The 27,537-nt window shown below is 36.5% G+C and overlaps 1 protein-coding gene across 2 annotated transcripts in view; it reads right to left on the bottom strand.

Annotated features, from left to right (window-relative positions):
- LOC134531547 (ribonuclease Oy) overlaps positions 1-26,627 on the bottom strand; it is a 56,082-nt gene extending 29,455 nt beyond the window's left edge. Inside the window, exons 1-3 of one of the 2 annotated variants that reach the window (XM_063367238.1) lie at positions 26,343-26,627; positions 8,267-8,413; positions 3,816-3,994 (exon numbers count right to left, since the gene is read on the bottom strand). In XM_063367238.1, coding sequence (XP_063223308.1) covers positions 3,816-3,994; positions 8,267-8,413; positions 26,343-26,425 — 409 coding nt within the window. In that variant the 5' untranslated portion in view covers positions 26,426-26,627. The remainder of the gene's footprint in view (positions 1-3,815; positions 3,995-8,266; positions 8,414-26,342) is intronic. The other variant, XM_063367239.1, reaches the window with a different exon arrangement.
- Positions 26,628-27,537: the final 910 nt, after the last annotated feature.

Genomic DNA, 27,537 nt, shown 5'->3' with positions numbered 1-27,537 from the left:
CCGGGTGTAATTAAGACATTTTAGAGTGACATTAATTTTTATTAACCTTTATTTAAAAAGTATTGTAATTCATTATTTATATATATATATTCTTGGAGCAGTTTTTTTATCAATGTCTGATTTTATTTATGCGTTTATTGCAGTATTTATTTATTGGTATATACTAAAACGTGGCTATATTAAAAGCCTCTGTAGCTCTATAGGGCAAAAGGTTATAGGTATTATTGTAATCTTTTTGAGATTTTGTCTTCAATTAAATTGCCTGCCATGTTCATGCGCAAGTAGTCCTATTAAAGTTTTTGGAATTTTAAGTAATTACGTTTTTTTTGTTTTAAATACTATTAATCTGTTCTCTTCCTTTTCCAAAAGGTTTTTGAATAATTTACTTAAGAATTTTGGGGCACCGGTTTATTGGAGCAGCCCGCGAAATAATAATTTGAAAAAGATTGGAGTGTTTAAGGCTGTTCCCAGACGGGTGTCTGACTTGTGGTGGTGTGACACAGGGGGTGCCAACCACGACAGTAGCTTATGTTGCCCCTAAGGTCTCCCATAATCCTAACTACTATTATCTACTCATGGTTTGTTGGAATTGAAACAGATTAACTATCACTTCCATTACAGGAAGTTCTAATTGGTCGGGGGTAAACTTGGCCACCTCTTCATCCTAACATCCAGTACCTGTCCTTCCATGTCAATAACAAATCTGTACAGATTAATGATGTCCGCTCCTAGAATTATCGGTGATATCAGCAACAAGAAAGTTCTGTGTTAATGACCAAGTTCTAATACTTCCCTCCAAATTCCGCTGTCCATGTACCGGTGAAGTGTCTCTGGAAGCTGTTTTGAGTCTGTAGGGGATAGGTGTTTTCTTCAGCTTTTTCTTACTTGCAATGTCTGTGCAAACTATAGATACTGATGCCCCTGTGTCAACAGTAAGTAGAGACTGTCTGCCATTGATCCATCCATTGAGCAACAAACTATCCCGGCCTCTACGAAGTACGGATATAGGAAAAACCCTAGGGGCTACCATTTCCTATAAATCTGGCATGCACCCCCTCACACCAGCTCGTTTCCCTGTAGATCTCTTCTTGTTTCTCTTCCTGCTGCGATGTCTTCCTGAGTGTCGGACAGTCGCACTGGATGTGTCCTTGTTTACTGCAGAGGAAACACCATGGGGATGTCCTGTTCTTCAGGTCTGGTTACCTGGAGTGTCATCAGCAGCTTCTTCAATGCCCTGAGAATATCTACTCCATCAGTGGTGTTTCTGGCATTTGCTCCACTGTAGGCCTCCAGTCCAGCTCTCCTTGTCCTGATGTTTGAGTTCCTTGAGACACTGCGTGGACCCAGGCCTCGCAGCTCTTCTTGTGCTGGGCCAAACTAAGAGCTTGCTGAACCTCTGCATATCTGAGTCCCACAATAAACACACTTGTGGTTAGCTGCGGCTAGTTACGGTCTGTTGGTGCTTCTGGGTAGGCGAGGTGCACGAGTCGCTCAACGTCAGCAGCTCCAGTAGAGATCCTCCAAGGGCCAAAACGAGTGCCGTAGCCTTTTCTTCATCGTCCCACCCATTTACTTCAGCAGCTGCCTCAAACTGTCTCCTGTAGACAGCTCACGATGATTGGCCATCAAAGGTGGGTGGCTTGAATTTTGGGTGACCCGTTGCACCTTCCACTTTCACTTCTCAGAATAACTATTCCATTATGTAGCAGATGTAGCTTCCTTGATCATCCGATGACACTCTTCAGTTACAGCTGCAACTCGCTGTTCGGTGGCCTATTCAAGTTGAGCTAGCTGTTGCGCCGTCAGTTCATGTTCTGCTAGATGTTGCTCCAAACACTGAACTTTGCCTTCCAACTGGATGCTGGTTTCATTGATCTTCTTTATTACATCTTGGTTCTTCTTGATGTTCTCTATCTATGTCTTCATAGCATTCTTCATCTCCTATTGGCGGTGATCAATTTTTTTCTTCATCTTTTCTTTGTTACTCTCCATTTTGGTTTTCATTTCGTCTTGGCCACAGTTCAGTTCAGTTCAGTCCAGAAAGCTATTATGTACTTAAGTTCGTCGGCAGCCATATTCCTTGTCCACATACACTATTTTCAGTCACTATCACTACTGTTCTTATACTGTAATCATACCTCTGATCCACCCTAACTTCTACTCAAACTTAACACTAACTTTACTACAACTACACTCCAAACTAACTACTGTTCATACACTAATTTTTATCTTGAAAATCTAATACCTTTTTTATTGTAATATAACAAAATCCTAAATCTATTAATTACAACTATCCCACTTCTGATATCAAAATGTTGCGACCTATTGGGGAGAACTGGGTTCGTAAGGAATACTGCAATTAAGTTTTCCAATTAAGTTTCATTACAGTTTTATTAGTTAGTAATATTTACATTAATAATAAATCATTGTACCTAAAAATATCTATCACAAATCACTAGCACTTGAAAATGTTTATTCTCAAGTCACTGAATGTCTGTCAAGTTCCGCAGTTCACACTCTTCGCTGGAGCTTGGCTCAACTATAGTTCGCTCCTTACCTCATGCTTGTCCACAAATACCACAGTCTTACGCCACTCAGTCGCCGCACTCTCGCGATCCAGTCTAACTCTACATCGCGCCACTCACCCTGTTCGCCGATGTCGCACTTCCCTTTGCTCGCGGAACTCTCGGAACTCCTGGGGAGGCTGGAGTCGCTGCTCAAGTACTAGAGGGTCGTCTTTCCAGAACCAACAAGAGCGGCCGTGACAAGTAGCGTCATCCCGGGCTGACCTGACACCCGAACCGTTCAGAAGGCAGCGTCCATCCTCACCATTCAGCGCAGCGGCCCGCGGCCGCTCAGCAAATTTATATGGAGGTTTGAAACTGAGCAAAAATTACGTATTAAATAATGATTTAATAGTACATATTTAATTTTGACCATTTATCTATATTCGAGCGCACAAGAGCTGAAAAGGCTGTCAATTTTTTATTATAAAAGTCGTATCTCTGAAGCTAATCAAGCGTGATGTAAGTTATGTGGTATGATTTATAAACATGCAAAATCTACCAACAGTTTTTACAGCTTTTTGAAGCGCCAAGGCCGCTCGGCAACGATGGATAACGGCGCCGAGGCAGGTTGATGTGCGAGGAGCGTAGGGGGGAGGGCGTAGCGATGACCCTTGGCATGCCTTACATCAGTGAAGGCACATGACATGGCGCATGATGCCAGTGGCCCGGCATGGCCACGAGCCAGCTCCAAACCTGGCGCGTGTCACGATCCTGTCTGCAATCGTAATGCTATTAAAATTTTTGAGAAACTTTAACTCACTAGACTGGGCAGTACGTACGGTTACACAACTTGGAGACAGCACTCACTGGTCAAGGTTGATAGGAAGAACACCACCCTTGCCTGAGGCTTGGCGAGCTTAGTTATTGTGTTCGAAGAAGGCAAATGGGTTGCAAAGAGCAACACCGTTCAGTTTAAAAAGATTACAAGTGCTGTAAATAGAAGTGCATAGGGGCCAAGGTAGTCACATCTCACCAAGGTGATACAGGTTCATTTCTCAGTGGAGTCACACTTGGATTTTTCACACCCGTGACAAATGTTGGAGTTGGCCTGAGGTTTTTCTCAAGGTACTCTCATTTTCCGCACCATTCACTCCATCAACGCACCATCATATGTGGGCCACAGCAAAAACATCCAAGTCAAGACCATGGCACGCTGATTCTCTGAACCTGCAGTTCTGCTCCCACCAGTCCTAATGCCTAGTTACGGTCGTATTGAAGAGGAAGAGGCGTGCTGGGAGAGACACTCACACAAGGCACATTTGCCGTGCTTCTTCCACTCGTGCTTCCAGAAATCGTAAGTGCTGGTGCCGTTCTCAATGTTGGTCCAGTAGGCCAAGAGCTGCGGCTCAATGCCCTGCAGCTGTGACATGTTGAAGTGTAGGGGCGAATGGCAGAAGAAGGGCCCGAACGAGTGCAGCTTACTGGGCCTGCAACAGGAAAACATGCTCCATCAAGCACTAGAGAAAATACTACAGTAATGGGATGTGTATCTGCAAGTGGACGTGTTTAGCCGCCAATGGTTGTGTTCAAGTCTAATAAGTTGAGGTCTACATGGAAGGAGAAGATGACCTGCCAGGTACTACGTACACTTGCAGCGAAAATGACTAGACGACTAAACACATCTTTCAATCTTTCTTCTTAAAATTTTGTGAACAGGTCACAGAAGAACCACTTCTTTTGATTTTGGATGGACACAAAACTCATCTTGATATTAGCACAGTGAATATTGCCAGAATATAAAATGTCTATACTGAAGATTCCCGCTCACGCTACTGATGTTCTTCAGCCACTCAATGTGTCATGCATCAAGTCATTTAAGTACACATGGGATCTTCAATTAATAAAGTGGTATCGTGAGAAACACACAAAAATTACAAGTCTGAATTTGTAAATGTCATATGTTGAGCTTGGAAAGAAGGAATCAAGTCTGAAAATGTAGGAGCGGGCTATTCGGCTACAGGTTATCGTGACAAGTGCCCTGTTGATGGATTTGACGAGAAAAGTATCAACGTTACAAGAATTATTTGCAGCATGGCCATTCCAACTCTGAAAATTATGAACCTTCATTTCAGGAACAAGATGTGTTTCAAGATCACACCTGCCCTGAACTTGAACCATGCACGTCAGCATCATAGTAGGCCTGATGCTCCTGCAGTTTCACAGTGCAAGCTCTGTCCTCTGAGAAGAGAAGAACGGAAACTGAAAAAGAAAAATTAATAAACAGGAAGAGATTAGACCAACAAGGATATGTAATTACCTGAGAAGAATGTGTAAGGCTTGCCACTGAAAAAACGAAAGAGAAAGAAAATCCATCAACATCCAGAAATATAAATCAGGAAAATGAAGAAATTGAAGGTAAACATGAAAAGATGCCTAACACGAATATTGTACAAACAGGAAAAATACAAGCAGGCTTAGGAGAAAATGAAACAACTGATTACAGTGACAAGAATAAAAGCAATCAAAATAACTTTCTGAATAGTGATTCATCTGATTATATTAACCTTTGTGAACCAGATTCAGATGACTTCATACAGTTATAAAACCCAGAAAAATTGAAGAAAGAGTATTTTGCTCTAGCATCTTTCGAAGGTGGAAAGCGGGTTGCAACTAAGTACCACTATGTTGTACTGATAGAAGAAGAACTTGAGGACGATGAATTCAAAGACCGATAGTGATGAGCAAACTTCTAAGAAAGTTGAGAATTATGTATCAGTAGTGAAGAAGAAAGATATAGTGGCAAAACTGCCAGTTCCAAATATAGTTAAGGTATGGGACCGATTTAAATACTACTTTCTGAAAATTGTTGATGCGTTGGAAGTAGCCTACTGCTATAATATATTTAGGCCCTACTTCAAGTTACTGGGTGAAAGTACTAACCAAAGTATTTAAAGACTTAATATTTACCACTGGCATTTTCCTTTTCAAACATTATTAAAAGTGTTCTGTATTTGTTGTTTGTGTTGTAATATTATTATTTTTAGAGAAACATTTGTGTTTTAGTAACGTATATTTTCATCACAAAGAGTAAAACAATTAGGCTATATTTACTGTCTATATTCAGAGTTTTTACTACAGAAAAAATCATACTTAGTATTGTGCAAAATATTGTTACGAACGTGAGCAGGGCCACGGCAGCCGTGCTGCGCGCGCCTGGTGGATTCCCCTCCCTCCTGCCCTCCACTCCCCGTGCGGTGCTGTGTCTCAGCGCTGCTATCGGGCACCTTGCAGTTGGGGAGTCCGCGGGCCCCCAACGCGTGTCTCTAGATTTCTAGCGTCGGGTCGGCGCGGAATGACGCGACTGGCGACTTCTAGAAGTGGCGCCTGTGCCTATATAAGCCCAGGGCACCGACCTCCGAGGAGTTGAGTTGAGTTGATCCGGGCGAGAGTGCCGCGGGTGCGGCGAGAGTCCCGAGCGAAGCATCGAGCGGATCCTCGGCGAAGGAGAGTGCAGCGACACGAGGTACACGAGGAGTGCTGCGGCGAGAGTTGCGCCAGAGGTGCGGCCCAGCGAGGTGTGAGGTGTGTAACAACCGAGTGACTGGGGAATAAACAATTTTAAGTGTAACTGATTATTAGTAGGGATGGTGATGTTTCGTTTTCGCGAAATAGATGCGAAAATATGCTAAATTATATTTTTTCCGCTATAAAATGTGAAATCTAGACTATCCCGAGATAAATGCGAAATCACTGTAAAAAACGTAGATTCGTCTTCACTCTACACAATTTATTTACCGATTGTATTTCGTTTCAGTTCAGTATCAAAAGAAACCATCATATTATGGCGTATTCAGCACAAGTATCTTATTGTCACGTCATTCACAACACTATTGTTCGTAAATATTGAATCAAAAATGGCCATCCGTGCCTCGCGATTGTAAACAAAGCAAAGAACAACTAGCTGAAAGAGTGTCCATCATCTTGCAGAGTACAAGTTTTTAGGCCACTATATTGCGACATCTCTGCTTCGCCGCGCTAACAATCGTAAGTCCCATTTTCTGGCTGTATTTGACGTGAAAGCCGCGTTCTTGTGTAGTCTGTGGAAGGTGGTGTGTTTACAAATACGTGCATACTCGTGAATGTGTTGTATACTGTTATTTCTCGTGGTAGAAATGGAATGAAACGTAATTTCCATTCGCGATCGCATAAATGAATACAAAAGTGAACAGTTCTACGAAAGTGATACGAATATTTTAATGTGCAATTTATGTAATCGCCGTCTGGAGTGGAAAAAAAAAGATGTATTTGAAAAGCACATTAAATCTGAGGGACTTCAGGCTGCAAAAAAAAGATTCACCGAGAAATCGGATGAAGAAAAAAAGTCGGTAATACGGCAAGCAACGGTTTCTGGCATGATCGAAAACTAAAAGAAGGCTAAAATTGAAAAAAAAAGAAGAAAAAATTTGAAAAACAGTTTCAATAACATTATTTGTGCACTCTACATCAACTATGGCCATGAACACTGCTAAAAAATATTTATTGTAATTTTAAGTATTCAATTTATTGCACTCATAAGTGCTAAAAAGTTGTTTGGAAACCTGCCAAGATAGGCTATCTTTGTAATTGTGCTAGATCTTTATATCTGTGGTTGTTAATAATTAATATGTGTATTATTTAATGCTTTTTAAAATTATACTTTTCTTCAGTAATGTAAAATGAGAGAATTGGCGAAATCTTGTTTTTAAAAATGCTACAAAATGCTAAATTTCAAATTCAAAATGCTAAATGTTATTATTTTAAATGCTATAAATCACCATCTCTAATTATTAGACATTTTGAGAAGATCATTTGTTAGTGATGTAAATACTGGCAATCGATAAAACTGTGTAGTAAAATCTTTAATTGGGCTATCCATTTACGAACCCGTTAGTTTTCCCACAACGATGTATTATTTAATTTTAATAAATCATAACAATATTTGGTCCATAAGATGCATTCACTCTCTTTGATGCCATATTTTAGTGGCTTCAGCTAAAGTTATAATTTTTTTTTTGCAATGCATGAAACAGTGGAGTGTCCCATAGTAATCCCCCCATTAAGCTGTATATGTTTACTGCTGTGGAATTACAGAGGTGAATCACAATTTCCCCAAGCCTATATCACATTCATGCCAAATGGTGGGGTTAATGTGATACTGAGTTTTTATTTTATTTAAACTAAACTAATGAATATAGATTTTTTTTAGACACTGTTACATGCAAAGTAATTGCTAATTTTAGTGTTTCTGTCACTTTTGGGTCCTTGTAAAAACAACAGTTTGCAAGATATGATGAAAAGTTTAGTTTTTTGTATCATATCCATTCCAACTGACCTACATTTATAGACACAGAACCAAATAAAAAGTAATTTTCCAAATCAAACTTTAGTGAACATGATTTATACTAGTGTATTTCCCATAGTAGCTTATTCATCAGGTGAGCTAACGTAACCACTGAAAATCCCACTGTATTGCATTTATTCAGCTTTCTGGCTTGTGCACCCCCAATGGCATTCAGCCAAACACAGGTTGCTAATGAAAGGGCTGTATGATAAATGAGAGCACTTAAAATCTGGAACTTGCAATACTAACAATGACTCACTATAGCGACAACTACTTCCAGTATTTCCAGCTATTACCATAACGTGCTTCTACTGTTTTTAATGATCAAGTACACGGAAGATCGGCAGTCATACTGCTGGTGCAGGGATCACGAGCGTACCAGACTCCGTGCACGGTCCAGATGCTGCGCGCTAGGGGCAGCATGCAGGTGTGCCGTGCCATCTTCTCCTTCCACTCCACGCATGTGGTGGTGGGCCATTGCTGCGAGAACACCAGCACGTCCCAAGTCGCGTCTGAGCTGTTCGCACTGTGCACACGGTACACTCACATTACATACACTTAGTACTTGCAAGTTCCCAATATCTACGAGCTATTTATAATCATAATACCATGCAATAAGCTGTATTTCAATAGCTATAATCAGATATTTATTATCGAAAAAATGTATCAAAAATAAAAGAAAGAGAATCATGCAGAAATAACTAGGTAAGAAACAAACTCTAAACGAGATACATTAAAGACCCCGTCTACCTGGGCAAACGTACTGTGTGCTGAGCTTCAGAAGAAAATGAGCTATTTAAAAACTGCTCAAGATATCAGAATGGCGTCTGTTTACAAAAAGTAAATAAGATTGTGCTGAATGCCCCGTCAGTTTAGTAGGCCTATCACAAACACATTCAACTGCTTACTTTATTTTAATATTTTATGTTAAAATAAAATACAATTGGATATGTTACACAAAACCACAGCTCCAGGGGACAATGTTCCTTATCGCATATTCAGTTTTTATCAAAGCTTAATTAATGCATAGATTCAAGATCAAATATCAAAATCACATATATTTTGGTAAAGGGTCATTCCATATGAAATCAACCAGAGGCCTTAACCTCTACACCTTAGATTTTCATGTTTTTTTGTCTATTAGTAATATCAACTAAATACATTAAAAACTTATTTTTTTCAAGTAGTTTTTTATGTATAAATTTTTCAAAATTGCAAAAATAGCCAATTTTAGTAATGTTTTGGATCACTCAAATACTTGTAGGTTTCCAACCAATGGTGCTCGAAGGCTGTTTGACAGCTCATTTTAAAGGTCATTGTGATACGGGGGCCGTAGTCTCTGATATTTTATAACTGAATTTTAATGCGTGCTCGGGTTTTATGGGCGCCACCGTGCCACGTGCACGGACCTATGTGAGACTCTTTCCCAGGGTCGTGACGTCGCCCATGTGAGGCGTGATTTTAATTCCCCCCTGAATAAACCTAGCACGAATCCCTGCCCACTCTCAGCGTCGGGCACGCTATTATCTACGCAGTGGGCTCTAAGGCGTCCCACACGCCGTCACACTCCATGTGGTCAAACAGATTTAAATAACAAAATAATACGTTTGATTTACACACCTGATTTATTCGGTTAATGCAACTTACACACGTACACGGTTGAAACTGTTTAAAACGCCCGCGGCACGAATCGGTTTGGGTGTAAAGACCCCCACGTGGTCACATCTCAAATTACGTAATACATAGGAGAAAAGACCGTTACTGGTCGTAATACACTTAATGAAACAGTCCCCCGACCGAGAGGAGCTCCGAGGACGAAAAGAAAACGATTTAGAATGAATTAAATTTAAAAAGAATTACTTGGCGGTGAAAACAAGCGGTGAGGTCCCCGGAGTGCTGAAGCGTCTACTCTCGGTCGTTGATGGCGGCGGACTGGGGTGAGATCATGGCTCGGTTCGACTAACATGGCGTCCTCCCGCCGAAACAATTGCCGTTAAAGATATTTATGAATTCGTGCCACGGGAAACTAAAGTAACATGACAAGAATGATTTAAAAATTATGTGACATTTTCTGAATACTGCAAAAGTGCAACGTGCGCTTCGGCATTCAGACGCCCGCCAGCTCCTCCCCTTCCCTCGTTCCCCTTAAATCCCCCTCCCGCCATCCCTTCTGACGTCCGCGTGACGTAGGCGCCTCCTTCCAGGCCTACTGAATGCGACACTAGCGCCATCTGGATTTTTTATATATATGGCTGTAATTATTTTGCTCGTTCTGTTCTGTTCCGGGAGCGATCGCCGTGAGGGGTGCTTCGGCGTCGCGCCGTGTTACGCATGGCTTGGAGGTGTTCTCTGGTCGGTGTCTTACATTTTTTTTTTCCTTGATAATTCTGTAGTTTTGCCTTCTGCATCATGTTTGGCTTGCCTCCTTGTGGCCTCATAAAGTAATGTTTGCTGGACAACGTATTTGTTTCGTAATTTTCTGGTTTACATTGCCAGTGTGTTTCACCTTGTGCATTTCTTTTATTTTGTTTTTTTTGCATTCGACCCATTTTCTGTTAGGGCGTTTGCCTTTTTCTCCGCCGCACCTCTCACGTCCGGACAGACAGCATTCTACCTGCTATTGCTTGATTTAAATAACGTTAGCACATAACATTTGTATATTGGCTATTTGTATTGCTCATCAGTACCTGTTTACGTAATTCTTTCTTTCGTAATTCTTGTGATGTGTTGCCCCTCTACATTCATATGGGGCTTGATTTAAAGAATAATAAAGTTGTGTATTTTTGTATTTCTGATATTTACGCTTATTTCTTTAGGGGTTGCACAACACGTCTGGCACTCTGCCTGTCCCTTCACAAGGGCCATTGTTTTTTTTTATGTTTCTAATTGTTAACGTCATTGAGGTAAAGTGAGGTGGATTTCCCCTTCCCCTTCACGATACTTCAAAAGAATACTACAAATTACAATTATTAAGGAGAACATTTAATTATTGTCTGGCTTCGGGTTTCCTCGGGAATGTCCGGAAACGCTATTATATTTTGTTACCTTATTTTAATTAAAAGTACATAAAACCCTCCCGGCCGATCTGCCGTCACGTTGCACATAGGGAACATAAAAACAAATAACACAATTATATTTACTTATGTTTTTAGGGGTGCAGCGCACTGGCTCGACAGCGCCCTCTTGCCGGGCAAACACACACGCACGCACACGTACGCACGGGTAGGCGGGAGGTTTGAATGGAGGGTGGGTGGTGTTTGGGCGGTGGCATATCGGACTTAACAGGGGCCGCAGGCCCGGACGATGTCAATTGAATGGGCTTCAATTTGATATGTAACATGACAAACTTCAGAAAAAAAATTTTTTTAATTGTTTTCAAAAATTTTAATTTGAATTTCTAAAAAAACACCATTTTCGATTTTTTTTTTTTTTTTTTTTTTTTTAAAGTATGTTATTCCTACATATATTGGTTAGATTTGTGCCAAATTTCAAGGTGGAGAAACTATGGGATCATGAGTAAATAAAATTTAGAAGAAATGTAGACTGTGCAAAGACTGCTAAATACTCAGGTAAGGCCAGTAACATTTTTTAAATGACTAACAATGGAAATTTGTGTTTAAATTTGTGGCTGTACTGATTTCCATGCTGCTGCACAACAATGTTCTTTATGTGTTTTTTTATATAACTGGATATTTAATGAGGCTCTTTTGTTTAATCATGACTTGTGTAGCCTATAGTTTTGTTTTTGACACCTTACTTTAGAGTAGGTATGCAATTTTGCAGTTTGAAAATACTGAGCCAATTAATTGCTGGCCTTGCAGAGTGATATAAATGTTATTGTTTATTGCAAAACTCCTCTAAGAGTGGCTGAGTTTGTCCATTTCACTAAACAGTAGGTACTGTTTAGGTTATGTTAGGTTAGGTTTAGTGGTTGCAGTCTGTGTTGTGTTTTATTTCGCCATGACTAATCAAGATGAAAAGATAAATTGGGTAGTGTTTTCAGTGAAGTGTTGTAATCCTTTCAAACAAAAAAGGACATTATCAGTCAGGTAAGCTAAGAAATGTAACTAGGCTAATTGGATGTGTTCCTTGGGATTTGAAGATGTTGTGGAAGGAATGAAAACTTGTGATGGGTGTAGAATAAAACTGAACAAGCAGTTTAAAAAATGTTTAGAATCAAACCATGAAAGCAGTAATGATGAGGACATTTTAATGTCAGATAGTCGTAGTACACATGACAGTAATTATATAGATTCTGATTCATCATTAGAGTTTTTAAATAAATCATTGGAGCTGGTAAGAGAATCCCCGATCAAGAAACAGAAACTTAAAAGTCATTCTTACACTAAACAAAAACGTGAACAAGTTAAAGAAACATTTGAGAAGACATTAATTGGGCCTCAAACAGAATGTTATACTAAAAAAATCACAAAATGAAAAGGATGAATCTGAGATTATTAGTCAGTTAAAACTAAAGTTTTCTCAACTCACTAGTAGAAGTGAAAAAATGATGCTTCTATCAGTATTGCCTCAAAGCTGGACTCAAAAAATAATTGTAAATGAGTTTGGAGTTAGCGAATATGTGGCTAGAGCCGTGAAGAAACTAGTGAAAGAAAAAGGTTGTCTCTCAAGCCCTAACCCTAAACCAGGGAAAACATTAAATCCAGAAACAGTTCAGCTTGTCACAGGGATGATATCAGCAGGATGATGCCTGGAAAGAAAGATGTTGTTGCAGTGCGGAAGGACGGAGAACAAAAAACTCACCTGCAAAAGCGGCTGATTTTGACAAATATTAATTAAATGTATAATGTGTTTAAAGGGGAATACCCAACAAATTGTATTGGCTTTTCAAAATTTTGTGAGTTGAGGCCAAAAAACTGCATTTTAGCCGGGAAGAGTGGAACCCATACAGTTTGTGTGTGCCTTATTCATCAAGTTGATGATGACTGCATCCAAAATGAACAACTTTGTATTAGATGGAGATGAAGAAACATTGCAAAATTACCAGAACTGCTTGTACAAAATCATGTGTAATCCTCCATCACCTGATAGTTATTTCAGTATTTGTAAAGAATGCCCTGGGACAGAAAAACTGAAAAATTTATTGATCCTTAAGTTTGAAGATGAAATGGTTGATCAAATAACATACAAACAATGGTTGCCTGTAGACATATCCACATTAGAGACACTCATCAAAGATAAAGATGAATTTATAGAAGAGTTAATTGGAGCCTTGTTAAACTTGAAAACCCACTCATTCATTTCTCTTGTGCAGAAGCAGTTTTATAATGAAACCAAATCAAACTTGAAAGAAGGAGAAGTCCTTGTTACATGTGACTTCACTGAAAATTATTATTTTGTAATACAGTATGAATTGCAGTCTTACCATTGGACTAACAGCCAAGCAACACTTCATTCCTTTGTAGTTTACTACAAAGATAGTGGTGCGGTAAAACACCTAAATTATGTCGTCATTTCTGAATGTTTAATCCACAATACTGTAGCATTCAACCTCTTTCAAACAAATCTGATAGCTGTGTAAAAAGAAAATATTGTTGATTTGAAAAAAATTATTTACTTCTCGGATGGGTGCGCAGATCAATACAAAAACCGAAAAAAATTTTTAAATCTCTGTCCACACAAAAAAGATTTTGGAATCCAAGCTGAGTGGCATTTCTTTGCCACATCACATGGGAAAAGTGCTTGCGATGGTCTTGCACTGTGAAAAGACTTGCAACTAAAGCTAGTTTACAGAGACCATATAATGAACAAATCATGACACCACTGCAGCTGTATGATTTTGAAAAGAAATAACATTTCAAGAATAAAATTTAAGTACTGCACCATTGATGAACATAATAAGAACCAAAAAAGATTGTCAAAATGTTTTCAGGGCACAAAGACTGTCAAAGGAACACACAAAATCCATGCTATAATACCTATATCTGAATCAAAGCTGTATTCTTTAAGTACAGAGAAAAAAATAGAAGATCCTGTATCACCAGAAGGCATGTCGCCAATGTTGGAAGATGTAGAATCTGGGTTTGTTACTGTGAAATACCATAAATTTTGGTGGCTTGCATGTACCATATATTGGCAAAAAAATAATGAGAATAATGAAGTTAAAGTCAGTTTTTTACATCCCAAAGGACCTGCTGCTTCCTTTTTTTATCCAACACCAAGAGCCGATATACTAGACATTAGAACTGAAGATCTTCTTAAAAAGGTTGAACCTTGTACAGCAACTGGGAGAACTTTTACACTCACTAAAAAAGAGATTGTAGAGACATCACACCTGCTTGAACGAAGTATGCCACAACCTAAGTGAAAACTGTAAGTAATTAAATATATACTGAACAGATTTTTTTCATAAGCAATTATATGTTTTGTCAGTTATAACTTAGGCTACATCCTTTCAGCAAGATCATGTGCTTTGAACTTAGGCTACATCTGTTCAGCAAGATCACATGCTTTGTATTATCATATTGATTAAATCTGTGGTGGGTGTGATAAGTCAACAAACATCGTGAAATGACTTTTCACTATTGCCAGAATCAAAAAGTAGTAGTAATGTAAACAGCATATACACTTACATGTGAATTATAATGTTTACGAACTTACTTCTCTCACAATGCAGATATTGAAATGTTTGTTTTAAAAATTAGCTTTAAATAAACATTAAAATACAGTTTTCTCACAATCATAGTTTTGTGACTTATCACACTTTGCACACCCACCAATCAAATGTTTAATCAAAGAACACTGTATGAATGTAAGGTATGATTTGTTATCCGTGTTTTATATTTTGTAAAAAAATTTTAGTCTATAACAATAAAATTTTAAATCTTTACTAAGTCAAAATTTTAAATAAAATTACTCTTCCTTGCTGCAACTATTTCTTAATGCGGCATGGTATCTAAACCAGAGCTAAATGCATTAATTAAAAACTGAAGGTTATTTAAAGCCAAAACTTCTGTCTCGTTAATTTCAAACATTTAAATGCTGCAGAAGAAACAACGCTCGAGAATTGTAATTTTGGGACGTCTGCTAATAAAGTTGGCAAATAACATTATGTAGGATTGTTGTTTAGCAGGTTTTCAATGTTGTCTTCCAAAATCCTATAACGTCCAACTGACGCTAAAAGCATTTATTTATCTACCATGCCCCCTTTAAGCATCTACTAAACTTCTCATTTTTATTTATTCATGATCCCATCTATTCTCCACCATTAAATTTGCCACAAATCTAACATATGGGGTGCTGAGAAACATAGTGGTGTAAGTCAAGAATTTTGTGGTTTGGACATATTCAGAGAAACCCATTGTGTAAAATGTGTTCTCTTTGGATACACAGTGAAGTAAATCCTAATTCAAATTGTTGCCAAGAGGTAGCACCACTGATTTTAATGTATAAACAAACATGGCTAACTGTTTAAAATCATAGTGGTGTAAGTGTGACTCACACCACTCTTTTCTTAATAATAGATCATTATTGTTTTGAATGTGAGGTTGTGAATGCTATGTTCTTCTACAATGAGTGGTTGCGAATTGCTAAATAAATTGTTAAACAGTGACGATAGTGATGTTGATCAAGATTATCATCCATCAAAGGATGAAAAACGTACATCAGGTGAGGAAATGTACTTATTATCATAATTTATAGTAGGTACTGCATTTGAATGAAACCTTTGGGTAAATCAATGTCAGGTTATGTAGTATTAAGAAGTGTTTTAACTACTTGAATTGGTCAACAATATTTCTCTGCATTAACTTGTTCTTGAAGGTGGTTGAAATAAAATAATTCATAACTACTATGGAAGCTAAAAGTATTATTTGTAAGAACTGACAAAGTCTAAAGTTTGTACAGAGTTTGGTAAAAACTGCGGAACATTCGCAATGGCACAGAAACAGCACAGAAGCACTGAAGTTGACCATTTTTGTGTGATTTTCTTATTTCATGTTATTCATTGTTGTTTTCTAGTTTATGTTATGTAATGTTTATTTTAACTTTAGAAATTTAGAATTTTAGAAACTTTCTAATTTTTATTTTATTTTTTATTTATTTTTATGTGTTGTTACGTTACATAATCTCGTGTTCATATTATCATTGTTGTGATTGTTATTATTATTTACTGTTATTGTGTTTGTAAATTTATTATTGTCTTCTACTGTTTGTCATTGTTTTGTTTTGTTGTTTTTCACTGCCAGTATTTGGTTTTCCTGTCTTCGTGTGTTGCCTTGCTGAGTATTTCCCTGCTTGGTACTGCCAGTGACTGGTGCCCTCTCATTGGTAGTGTTATCTGTGTTTTTGGTTCCTTTTTGTCATGCCCACAGTTTAATTCACACGGCTGTTGGTGCGCATGTGACAAATTATGAATAGATAAAATAAATAAATATACTAAAATTAAGCTGGTACATCAACGCACAACTTCCACACAGAACAATATAATAGGATCAACGCACAAAAAGATGTACAAATTAACTGTCTGTGCATTGTGGTTATTTTTCTGTGCGTAGAAAATCAGCAAACAGTAAATTATAAGTGCCATATTGGATTCTATTGTCATACTTCCCCTAGTTTCCCTAAAAATATACATTAATTTTCCTTTTTAGAAAAATAAATGAACCCGAAATAAAAAAGGTATAGTGAGTCCCATTGTCACAATATTAAAAAATACGTAGTATTTCAAAATAAAATGCAACTGTGCCAAGTTACAAAACCAAAATTTTTGACTGGAGTAAAACACTCGCGAAGTTGCTCACAATGTTGTTGGTTCATCTATGTTGTGCATGAATGTAGCATCGAGCAATGAGATGTTTTTTATGATGCATTATGCGTGTTGTTAGTGCCATTGCAAATGTATTCCAGCATTAAGATGAAATATAACTTTTTTGTTTACAGCACACTTAACATAATAATTTGGATTGATTAATAATGCGAAAAGTTTAATGATATTTGTTTCAGAATCTGATTTAGCGGTTGGCAATTATCGGAAAGATGCTAATAAAACTGGTGTGGAAACTGAAGATGCCACATGTAACAATAATTCACAGAAGCCTCAAAAACAACAAAGGAATGCATCTAAAAGAGCAACAGAAAAAAACTCTGTTCTTCGGGTAAACGCTATGTTAATACCAAGGGTAACATTGTAGAAGCCAAAATATTTCAAAATAAATCATGTGGGTGTTCAAAAAAGTGCACAGAATTTGTCACAGAAGACGAAAGACGAAAACAGTTTGAAAATTTTTACACAATGGGTAACTTTAGTCAACAAAATGCATACTTATGTGGTCTTGTGCATCACTTGCCTATCAAACAATGACGACCTCGGGATGGAACAAAAGGAAGCAAACAATGCACCAATACGTTTAGTGTTCAGAATGAAGGTAGTACTTACATTTTGTGTGTAAAAAAAATTATTTCTAGATACATTTCAGGTTAGTGATGGAAGAACTACTAGGGCATTAGGTAAAGTGAGGTGTGGGAAGCCGCCAGGTGAAGAGCTACGGGGAAAACACGTAGCAGCAAAGAAAATAACACATGAACAAAAACAATCAGTACGGGACCACATTAACCTGTTCCCTGCCTTCCACATAGGGTTACCAGACGTCCGGCAAAAGGACATGTCCTCCTTTTTATGTATTTTTTTGCGTCCGGCCGGATTTTCCTTAATGCTCCAAAATGTCCTGCTTTTTTATAAAGTGAGATAATTGCTGCAGTTACACTCTGAGTAAAGTCCGCAGTCACCCCACTAGTAAGTAGTTCTATGACAGCTAGACAGGTAGCAGCACATGCAGAAGCACGTGTGGTGTGTTGCAAGTTTATTGTAAATAATAATAGATGGCAGGAGGATGAACTATGAACGGCCAGCTCAACGCGTACACGCAGGACACAGCGCATGCTTAGTTTGTGTTGAATCGATGAATTCTGTGGTGTAACAACCACAAGTCCACAAGTCGTTTCTGCGTTTGTAAAAGCCACATCATTTTCTAATTGTTTATGCATTAATGCGGCGCTAACTTGTAGTAGTGTGAAACAATGTCTAAAATAAAGTGTAAATTTAGTGACACTTTAAAAACTAAATTCCCAAATTTTGTTTGTGGAAGAACTGAACATGAAGCTATGTATGTGTTGTGCGACTGTTACGTTTCGGTAGCGAATAAAGGTTCTACAGACTTGGAATGCCACGTGAGTAGTGAGAAACACAGGAAAATTGTTCGCAGCTCTTCATCAACTAAACAGTAAGTTCTTATTTTGTAGATGAAGTAAACAGTAATGTAAGCGCCGCAGAACGAGCATTGGCGTTTTACACCATTAAGCACCACCATTCTTTTAAGTCAATGGATTGTACGTTAGCCTGAACAGAAAAATTTTTGGAGACTCGAAAACTGCAAAAAATATTAATTGTGCTAGAACTAAAGCCGAAGCAATTATTCGAAAAGTCATTGCTCCTCATGCAATCGACATTGTTGTTGAGACATTGGGAAGTATTTCATGTTTTGGTGTCGCTACAGACGCCAGCAACCATGGATCAATGAAGATATTTCCCATTCTTATTCAATATTTTGACTGGAAAGAAGGCAGGACAAAAACCAAGGTAATTGAAATACAAGCCCTAGAAAACGAACAGTCAGATACTATAACAAATTTTATTTTGATGAACTTAGAAATATATGGTCTTGCCTCGAAATGTGTTGCGTATTCTGGAGACAATGCAAACATTAACTTTGGTGGGCTGAACAGAAAAGAGGGACGAAATGTGTATTAATTTCTAAAAATCAGGCTCGGTAGCGACATCGTAGGAGTTGGTTGCCCAGCACATATTTTGCATAATACATTACAGCATGGTACTGACTTGCTTAAATATGATATTGAATCAATAGTCATGAAAATTTTCAATTATTTTTCCGTGTATACAGTTCGCACAGAATCTCTCAAGGAATTCTGCGACTCAGTTGATCTAGATTATCAACAACTGTTATCGCACAGTAAAACTCGTTGGTTAAGTCTTTTCCCAGCTATTGAGCGAATACTTAAATTATTTCCAGCTTTGAAATCCTACTTTCTTAGTCAACCACAGCCACCATACATAATCAAGAAATTTTTTGAAGATGAATTTTCAGAAATTTACTTGTGGTTTCTGCACTCTCTTATGTCTGTTTTCGATTCAGAAATACAGGCTATTGAAAAGGAAAGGAATTGTATTTTGGAAGTTATGAACCATCTGGAGGCAACACTTCATTGCCTCAAAGAAAGGCACCGTCACACCTTTGTTCCTTTGAAAGTGAGAGAACTGATTAATAATTGCAAACAAGCCGGATTGTGTACGGAAGAACACTGTTCTGATTTTTTAGTTGAATGTCAGATTCTGTATGAAGCATGCATAAACTATTTAGAAAAATGGACAACAAATTTAGAAGAATTTCAGTGTTTCAAGTTGATGTACTTGAAATACAGACGAAATATTGAATTCGACGATTTGTTACCAAGCATTACATATTTGAAGAACAAGGGTATTGCTGTCGATGATGTCAGACTTTTTAATCAGTACTGTCATTTGACAGCATTCCTCAAGGAACAAGATGAAAGTTTCTTTGATGGGAGTTTAGATGTGATATGGAAAACATTTTTTAGTGAATGCGCTAATTCAGACCAATTCTCAGAACTTTTGAAAATATGTGAATTTTTTTTCTCTATACCAGGACACAATGCGTCGGTTGAAAGAATTTTTTCCATGATAAGCAGTCAGTGGACAAAGGAGAAAAACCGACTTCTACAAGAAACAGTCAAATCCATCACCACAGTAGTTTACAACTTCAAAGAAACAACCTGCGAAAACTTATACTCATATCTGCTTAAGAACCCTAAAATCTTAAACAAAATTAGTTCATCTGAAAAATATTAAATGCATACGTCTGATAATTATGTAAATATTAAGCTTATTGGTGTTCCTGCAACAAACTATAACATTCATTTGTTATACACAAGATATGTTATTTTGTGTGGTACCGATATGTAATATGTTGCGTTTTGGATATAGTGTGTTTATACTGGGTTATTCACTTTTTGAACATGTGTTTTTTTTTTGTATAGGATTGATGTACTTGGTTATTCACATAATCCATTGTATTCAAAATAGTTATCACATAAAAAACGTGTTTTTAATATGCTGTATATGCGTAGTTTGTTTGATTCTTTATACTGAAACTGTATTAAATGCCAAAACATTGTAAAATATCGTACTCCATTGTAATTAATTCATGGCTTTAAAAAAAATATATTATCCTCCTTTTTAGTGAAATGTCCTCCTTTTGCGAGATGAATGTCCTCCTTTTTTATTATCAGTGTCTGGTAACCCTACTTCCACAGCCATTACACGCGAAAGGACAATCCTAACAGAAAGTATCTTAGTCCTGAGTTAAATATTAGGCAAATACACTGTATATAGAATGGTGCAAGGAAAACCAAATAGCTCCTGTTAAAGAATATTTCTACAGAACTGTGTTCAACAATGAATTCAATTTACACTTTCATGTCCAACTAAAAGATACCTGTAAATTATGTGATAGATACAAACAGTTAATAGATGTAACTGAAAATGTAGATCAAAAAAAGGTTTTGGAACGTGATCATCTTGTAAATTTGGCAAAAGCTGAAAAAGCCAGAGATAACCTAAAATCTAATGGGGGAAGTGCTAAGGCAAATGAGGAATTGTATGTTGTAACTGTGGATCTTCAGAAAGCTTTACCATTTCCCAAACTGACAGTTTCTGAGGCATACTACCGAAGAAACATGTACTGCTATAATTTGGGCATTCATGATGTTGCTAATAACATAGGCTTCATGTATGTATGTCTGGGATGAGACGACTGCATCGAGAGGATCACAGGAAATTGCATCATGTCTTACAAAGCATATTAAGCAGAACCCTAAGAAACACATCATCATCTACAGTGACACATGCACTGGTCAAAACCGTAACATTAAGGTTTCTGTATCATTGATGAAATTGACTCAAGAAACAGCTGTGGATGTCATAGACCACAAGTTCATGGTATCCGGCCACTCTTACCTTCCCAATGATGCAGATTTTGGCCTCATTGAGCAAGCTTCTCGTGGTAAGATTATCTATGTTCCAGATGATTGGTACAAGGTGATAGAGACTTCCAGACGACACAACAAATTTGTGGTGGTAAAAATGAATGCAGACGATTTTTTCAAGACTGATGCCCTAGAGAAGGTAACCACAAAACGTAAAGAGGATGTCGATAATCACGAAGTGAATTGGTTGAATATACAGTGGCTTCGTTACCAAAAAGAAAAGCCTTTCTCGATCCTGTATAAGTGCACATTAAGTGATTTCGTACCCTTCAGCGAGCTGTGTATCCACTCTAACAAGCAGGGTCGACCTACAAGTTTGGGGAACATTATTCAGGAAAAACTTTATGATAGTGCAAGGGTAGTTAACTATCTGAAGAAAAGGGATATGCTTTATCTACTAAAGTACATCCCTCCAGTACACCATGCTTCTTCAATGACATTAGAGGCTCCAAGGAAGCAGAAGATCGTGGTTCACTGCCAGGTAAAGATTCCGAAGAGGATAATGAGTAAAAGTACTACTTTATTATAAGTGCCAATAGGACAATAGTTCTTTTGGGGTTAATAGTTTGTTATCCTGCTTTGCTACTGATAAGATTTATGAAATAAATGCCTTTTAATAATTTATATTATTAAATGTTATTGTTTTTCAAAAGGAATATTAAATTTTAGACTTTGCTTTATTTCCAAGTGTCTTTTGTTTCATTATATAATGTTTTGTGATTTTTCTGTAATGGGTCATTCCATATGAAATCAACCAGAGGCCTTAACCTCTACACCTTAGATTTTCATGTTTTTTTGTATATTGGTAATATCAACTAAATACATTATAAATCTATTTTTTTCTAAAAAAAAATTTTTGAGTAGTTTTTTTTGTATAAATTTTTGAAAATTGCAAAAATAGCCATTTTTAGCAATGTTTTGGATCACTCAAATACTTGTAGGTTTCCAACTAATGGTGCTAGAAGGCTGTTTGACAGCTCATTTTAAAGGTCATTGAATGGGCTTCAAATTGATTTATAACATGACCAACTTTGGAAAAAAAAGGTAAATTTTATTTGTTTTCAAAATTTTTAATATTGAATTTCTAAAAAACACCATTTTCGATTTTTTTTTTTAAAAAAAGTATGTTATTCCTACATATATTGGTAAGATTTGTGCCAAATTTCAAGGTGGAGAATCAATGGGATCATGAGTAAATAAAAATGAGAAGTTTAGTAGATGCTTAAGGGGGCATGGTAGATGAATAAATGCTTTAAGCGTCAGTTGGACGTTATTGGTTTTTGGAAGACAACATTGATAAACTGCAAAACAAAATCCTACATAATGTTATTTGCCAACTTTATTAGCAGACGTCCTAAAAAGACAATTCTCGAGCGTTGTTTCTTCCGCAGCAATTAAATGTTCGAAATTACCAAGGCAGAAGTTTTGGCTTCAAGTAATCTTCAGTTTTTAATTAATGCATTTAGCTCTGGTTTAGATACCATGCCGCCTTAAGAAATAGTTGCAGCAAGGAAGAGTAGCATAATTTTACATAAAATTTTGACTTAGTAAAGTATTCAAATTTTATTTTTATAGACAAAATTTTTTTACAAATTATAAAACACGGATAACAAATCTTACCTTACATTCATCCAGTGTTCTTTGATTAAACATTTGATCAATATGATAATACAAAGCACGTGATCTTGCTGAACAGATGTAGCCTAAGTTAAAAGCACATGATCTTGCTGAAAGGATGTAGCCTAAGTGATAACTGACAAAACATGTTACTGTGAAATACGATAACTTTTGGTGGCTTGCATGTATATTGGCAAAAAATAATGATAATAATGAAGTTACTAAGTCAAAATTTTATGTAAAATTATGCTACTCTTCCTTGCTGCAACTATTTCTTAAGGCGGCATGGTATCTAAACCAGAGCTAAATGCATTAATTAAAAACTGAAGATTACTTGAAGCCAAAACTTCTGCCTTGGTAATTTCGAACATTTAATTGCTGCGGAAGAAACAACGCTCGAGAAATGTCTTTTTAGGACGTCTGCTAATAAAGTTGGCAAATAACATTATGTAGGATTTTGTTTTGCAGTTTATCAATGTTGTCTTCCAAAAACCAATAACGTCCAACTGACGCTTAAAGCATTTATTCATCTACCATGCCCCCTTAAGCATCTACTAAACTTCTCATTTTTATTTACTCATGATCCCATTGATTCTCCACCTTGAAATTTGGCACAAATCTAACCAATATATGTAGGAATAACATACTTTTTTTAAAAAAAAATCGAAAATGGTGTTTTTTAGAAATTCAATATTAAAAATTTTGAAAACAAATAAAAATTATCTTTTTTTCCACAGTTGGTCATGTTACAAATCAATTTGAAGCCCATTCAATTACCTTTAAAATGAGCTGTCAAACAGCCTTCTAGCACCATTAGTTGGAAACCTACAAGTATTTGAGTGATCCAAAACATTGCTAAAAATGGCTATTTTTGCAATTTTCAAAAATTTATACAAAAAAAAACTACTCAAAATTTTTTTTTAGAAAAAATATATTTATAATGTATTTAGTTGATATTACCAATATACAAAAAATCATATAAATCTGAAACATGAAGTTTCTAAATTAATTTTTCTTTGGTTGATTTGATATGGAATGACTCTAATACATAATGCAAAACCTTAATTTCGGAAAAATGTACCATGATTGACTTACACCACTATGTTTCTCAGCATCCCATATATATGTAGGAATAACATACTTTTTTTTAAAAAAAAAATTGAAGATGGTGTTTTTTTAGAAATTCAATGTTAAAAATTTTGAAAACAATTAAAAAATTTTTTTTCTGAAGTTGGTCAAGTTACATATCAAATTGAAACCCATTTAATGACATTTAAAATGAGCTGTCTAACAGCCTTAAAGCACCATTCATTGGAAATATACAGATATTTGTGTGATCCAAAACATTGCTAAAATTGACTAGTTTGGCATTTTTCAAAAATTTAATACGAAAAAACTACTCAAGATATAAATTTTAAAAAAATGTATTTATAATGTACCTATTAAGTTCTTATTATAAAAATACAAAAAATCATATAAATCTGAAACATGAAGTTTCTAAATTAATTTTTCATTGGTTGATTTGATATGGAATAACTCTAAAGTAATTATCGGATGTCGCGGTTTTTTGAACAAAAAAAAAATTCAAATATGGATTTAACACACTACACACATCCCTAAATTCACACTACACGCGTCCATAAATTTACCCTGAAGGAATGGTTTTTAATTTCTAATAGTTTGTGAAAAATAATAGTTTATAGCTTTCATTGCTATATCAGCATCAAACGTCACAACTTGATGGAACTAAAAGTAAATAAAAAAGTTTATCATATGTTTATCAAAAACTAAAGACGTCACTAAATTTACCCTGATATCATGGTCTTAATTCCAACTGGTTCGTGAAAAAGAACAGTTTAAAGATTACATTACAATACCGCTGTTTTCACACTGCTGCCGCCAGTCATTGTTTACCCACGATCGTGTATCTCTATGTTTAGCACAACTGTAGCCAAATATATGTAGAAATAAAACTATGCCAATCCTTCCGTTTCATACATATTGAAGTTTATTCCTGGATCCTGTGGGTTTGATCCTGTGGTACATAGCTGTTTAAATTCAGTACGTCGGAAGATCCTGTACCTACATAAAAAAAATATTTTCATATAATACTGAATTATGATTGTAAGTCAAATAAAAAGGATTTTTTTCCACCTACAATCATAATTCTTTCTTATTTAGGATCAAGCCAACAGGATCATGCCATCAGGATCAAGCATTCAGGTTCCAGCGATAAACTTATTCCTCACAGAAAATGAACGACATTAACAATCAAGTTCAAATTTTTGGCTCCCATTAGACTTGTTTGTTACAATGTAGCTCAAAAAAGTAGGGCCTACATACTTTAAATGCAATGTAACAAAACAAACATTTTGTAATACTCATACTTATTCTAATGCTGGAGTCACAATGCCCCGACGGCCCCGACACGACAGGCCCGACAAGTTCAATAGCCAATGAAATACAAGCCCGCTGTGACGTCAGCCCGGCGGCCCGCAAGGAATAGATTCTATTTCTAATTTCGTCGTGTCGGGGCCCGACAGAAAAGAAAATGGCAACGGAAAGGAAACAGCACAGAACTAAATTTCAAAAATATTTACCTACTTGGTACTTTTTGCTGAAAAGTGAATTTTCGTTTTACGTGTGGGTGAATTGAAAAATTTGTAGCTTGCCTTAGTCTGTTTGTATAAACATAAACAGATATCATCGTGTTTATTGTTAAACACGTTATTTTAGAAACCATCTTTTAAATTTTCCGTTTCTTTTTAATTCTTCGCACAGCTAACATCTGGAGTATTTTTCTGTCCCTCACTGACATATCTTTATCTTGTTTCCTTGTAACTACTCTTTGTTTTACAAATCAAATTAACCTTACTTCGTATCGCAGACGACTAAATGTTTTTTTTTTGCACTTCAACTGTCAATGATAAATGAGCCTACTTTGTTTTTAGCGCTTTCTATAATGCATTTTAATTGAAGTATTTAGCTTGGCACGATTTGCCGAAAGCCAAATTGAAAATCGTCGGGTTATTTTTGTCGTGGTATTGTGACTCTACGCTTTTAAATCTGTCGTGCTGAGATCACAGAGTATATATCTCCTCTGTGCTGAGATGCTGCACGACAGTTTGTCGGGCCTGTCGTGTCTGACCCGTCGGGGCATTGTGACTCCAGCATAATAAAACAACAAACATGAAATATAAACATTAAAAATTCCTTACAATTGCACTATAGTAGTTGATTAATCGAATTTCATTATTACAACACCACCTACATTGACTAAATTTCTTCAAAAAAATGTTTAAAAAACACACGGGTAAACAATAAATGTCGGCGATTGCGTGAATACATAGGTATTGTATTACAAGCTGTGAACTGTTATTTTTTCCACAAACCAGAAGGAGAAACCTTTCCTTTCAGGGTAAATTAAGAAACGTCTCTAGTATATGGAACACATAATTATATTCCTATATATCGCGGATAAACAATGAATGGTGCTGGAGCGTAAAAGCACAGGTACCTATTGTATGGTAAGATATTTTAATTTTTTCACAAACTAGTAGGAATTACGAAACCATCCCTACGGAGTAAAATAAAGGACGTTGTAATGTGTGAAAACCATATTTACCGATTTTCTTTATTTCCGTTATTAAATTCATATACAAAGCAATCTCTCTCACACATTGAACTTGATCCTATTTAACAAAACAAATAATAATACAATATTTCAATATTCAAACCTGTGGCACAAAAATCCAACAAAGAGAAAAAGACAAGCAGCTGATTTGCTGAAAACTCCATATAAAAACGAACTCATCTTCATATTAACAACATATTATTCTTCACCAGCTTTTATTTACTTCGCTGTACTGTACGTACTGTTTTTGTCATTAATGACGTAATGAAAAATAATACAGCAACTATCTGTCTACGTAATTTCAAAACCAGCTGGTTGACAACAAAAATATTAATACGCGTAGCCTAGATTTACGGACAGCCTTAGGTTCACCCGCTTAGATCGACATGCCCGAACAGTTCCGAAGTACGTTCCTCGATCGGGTAACTTCGGTAGTAGAAAAGCGCGGGCTACAGCTTTTGAACGTGAACAATGACATCGTTTTTTGAGCTAGCAAGAGATAAATTGCAAAATTGTACCAAAATTGATAAATATAACACTATTCCGGGATATGTAGACAGTGAAACCGGTTATAACAATTTATTTGATGCCTTAAAAAGTGCAGGTAACTTGTTCTCAGAAGTAGTGCAGCACAGGAGCAATTCAAAATATTAGATTTAATTTTCTATAGAAGACGAAGCAGGCAACATTAAAATGTTGATCTTGCTTGGTTCAAATCCTCAACCCTTATATCTGTCAATGAAGGAAATGAATTGAGCTTTCAGCTTGGTGACCTCTAGATCATTACAAAAAAATGAAGGGCTATAAAATGCTAATGATATGACAGAATGTATGGGTGAAGTAACGTAAGAACTCTGAGAAAACCAACTAACCACTGCAATGTTTGCTATGTCCCCCACTATCAAAAGATCCATTAATGACCCTGCTGAGAATCAAACCCAGATCACTTTGGTGAAAGAAAAGTGAGCACTTAAACACAGAGACCTAATGTTTGCCTCTAATGACCACATTTATAAGACCACAAACCAAATGCTTTTTACCTTTTCCCCCATTAATTTAATTACCTTACCTTTACAGATCATGAGCTGCAGGTAATGATTAGTATACTGAATGAAGTCTTTGAAATTAAGGGCTTCTTATGTGTAGGAATGTTTGCAATTTTTGAAACAGCCCTTTTCGGAATTTTATTATTCTACTACTGTTAAAAGTCTCTTTTCTACAAATTTGCTTTGTTCTCTGTTACTAATTATTATTAATGTAGGGCATCCTCCATTCATTGCATATCTTTAGTGAACATA

The sequence above is a fragment of the Bacillus rossius genome, chromosome 5, assembly GCF_032445375.1.
Source record: "Bacillus rossius redtenbacheri isolate Brsri chromosome 5, Brsri_v3, whole genome shotgun sequence".
Classification (NCBI taxonomy): Eukaryota; Metazoa; Arthropoda; class Insecta; order Phasmatodea; family Bacillidae; genus Bacillus; species Bacillus rossius.
Note: the sequence above shows the minus strand (reverse complement) of the source record. Positions and strands in the feature narration are given on the sequence as shown.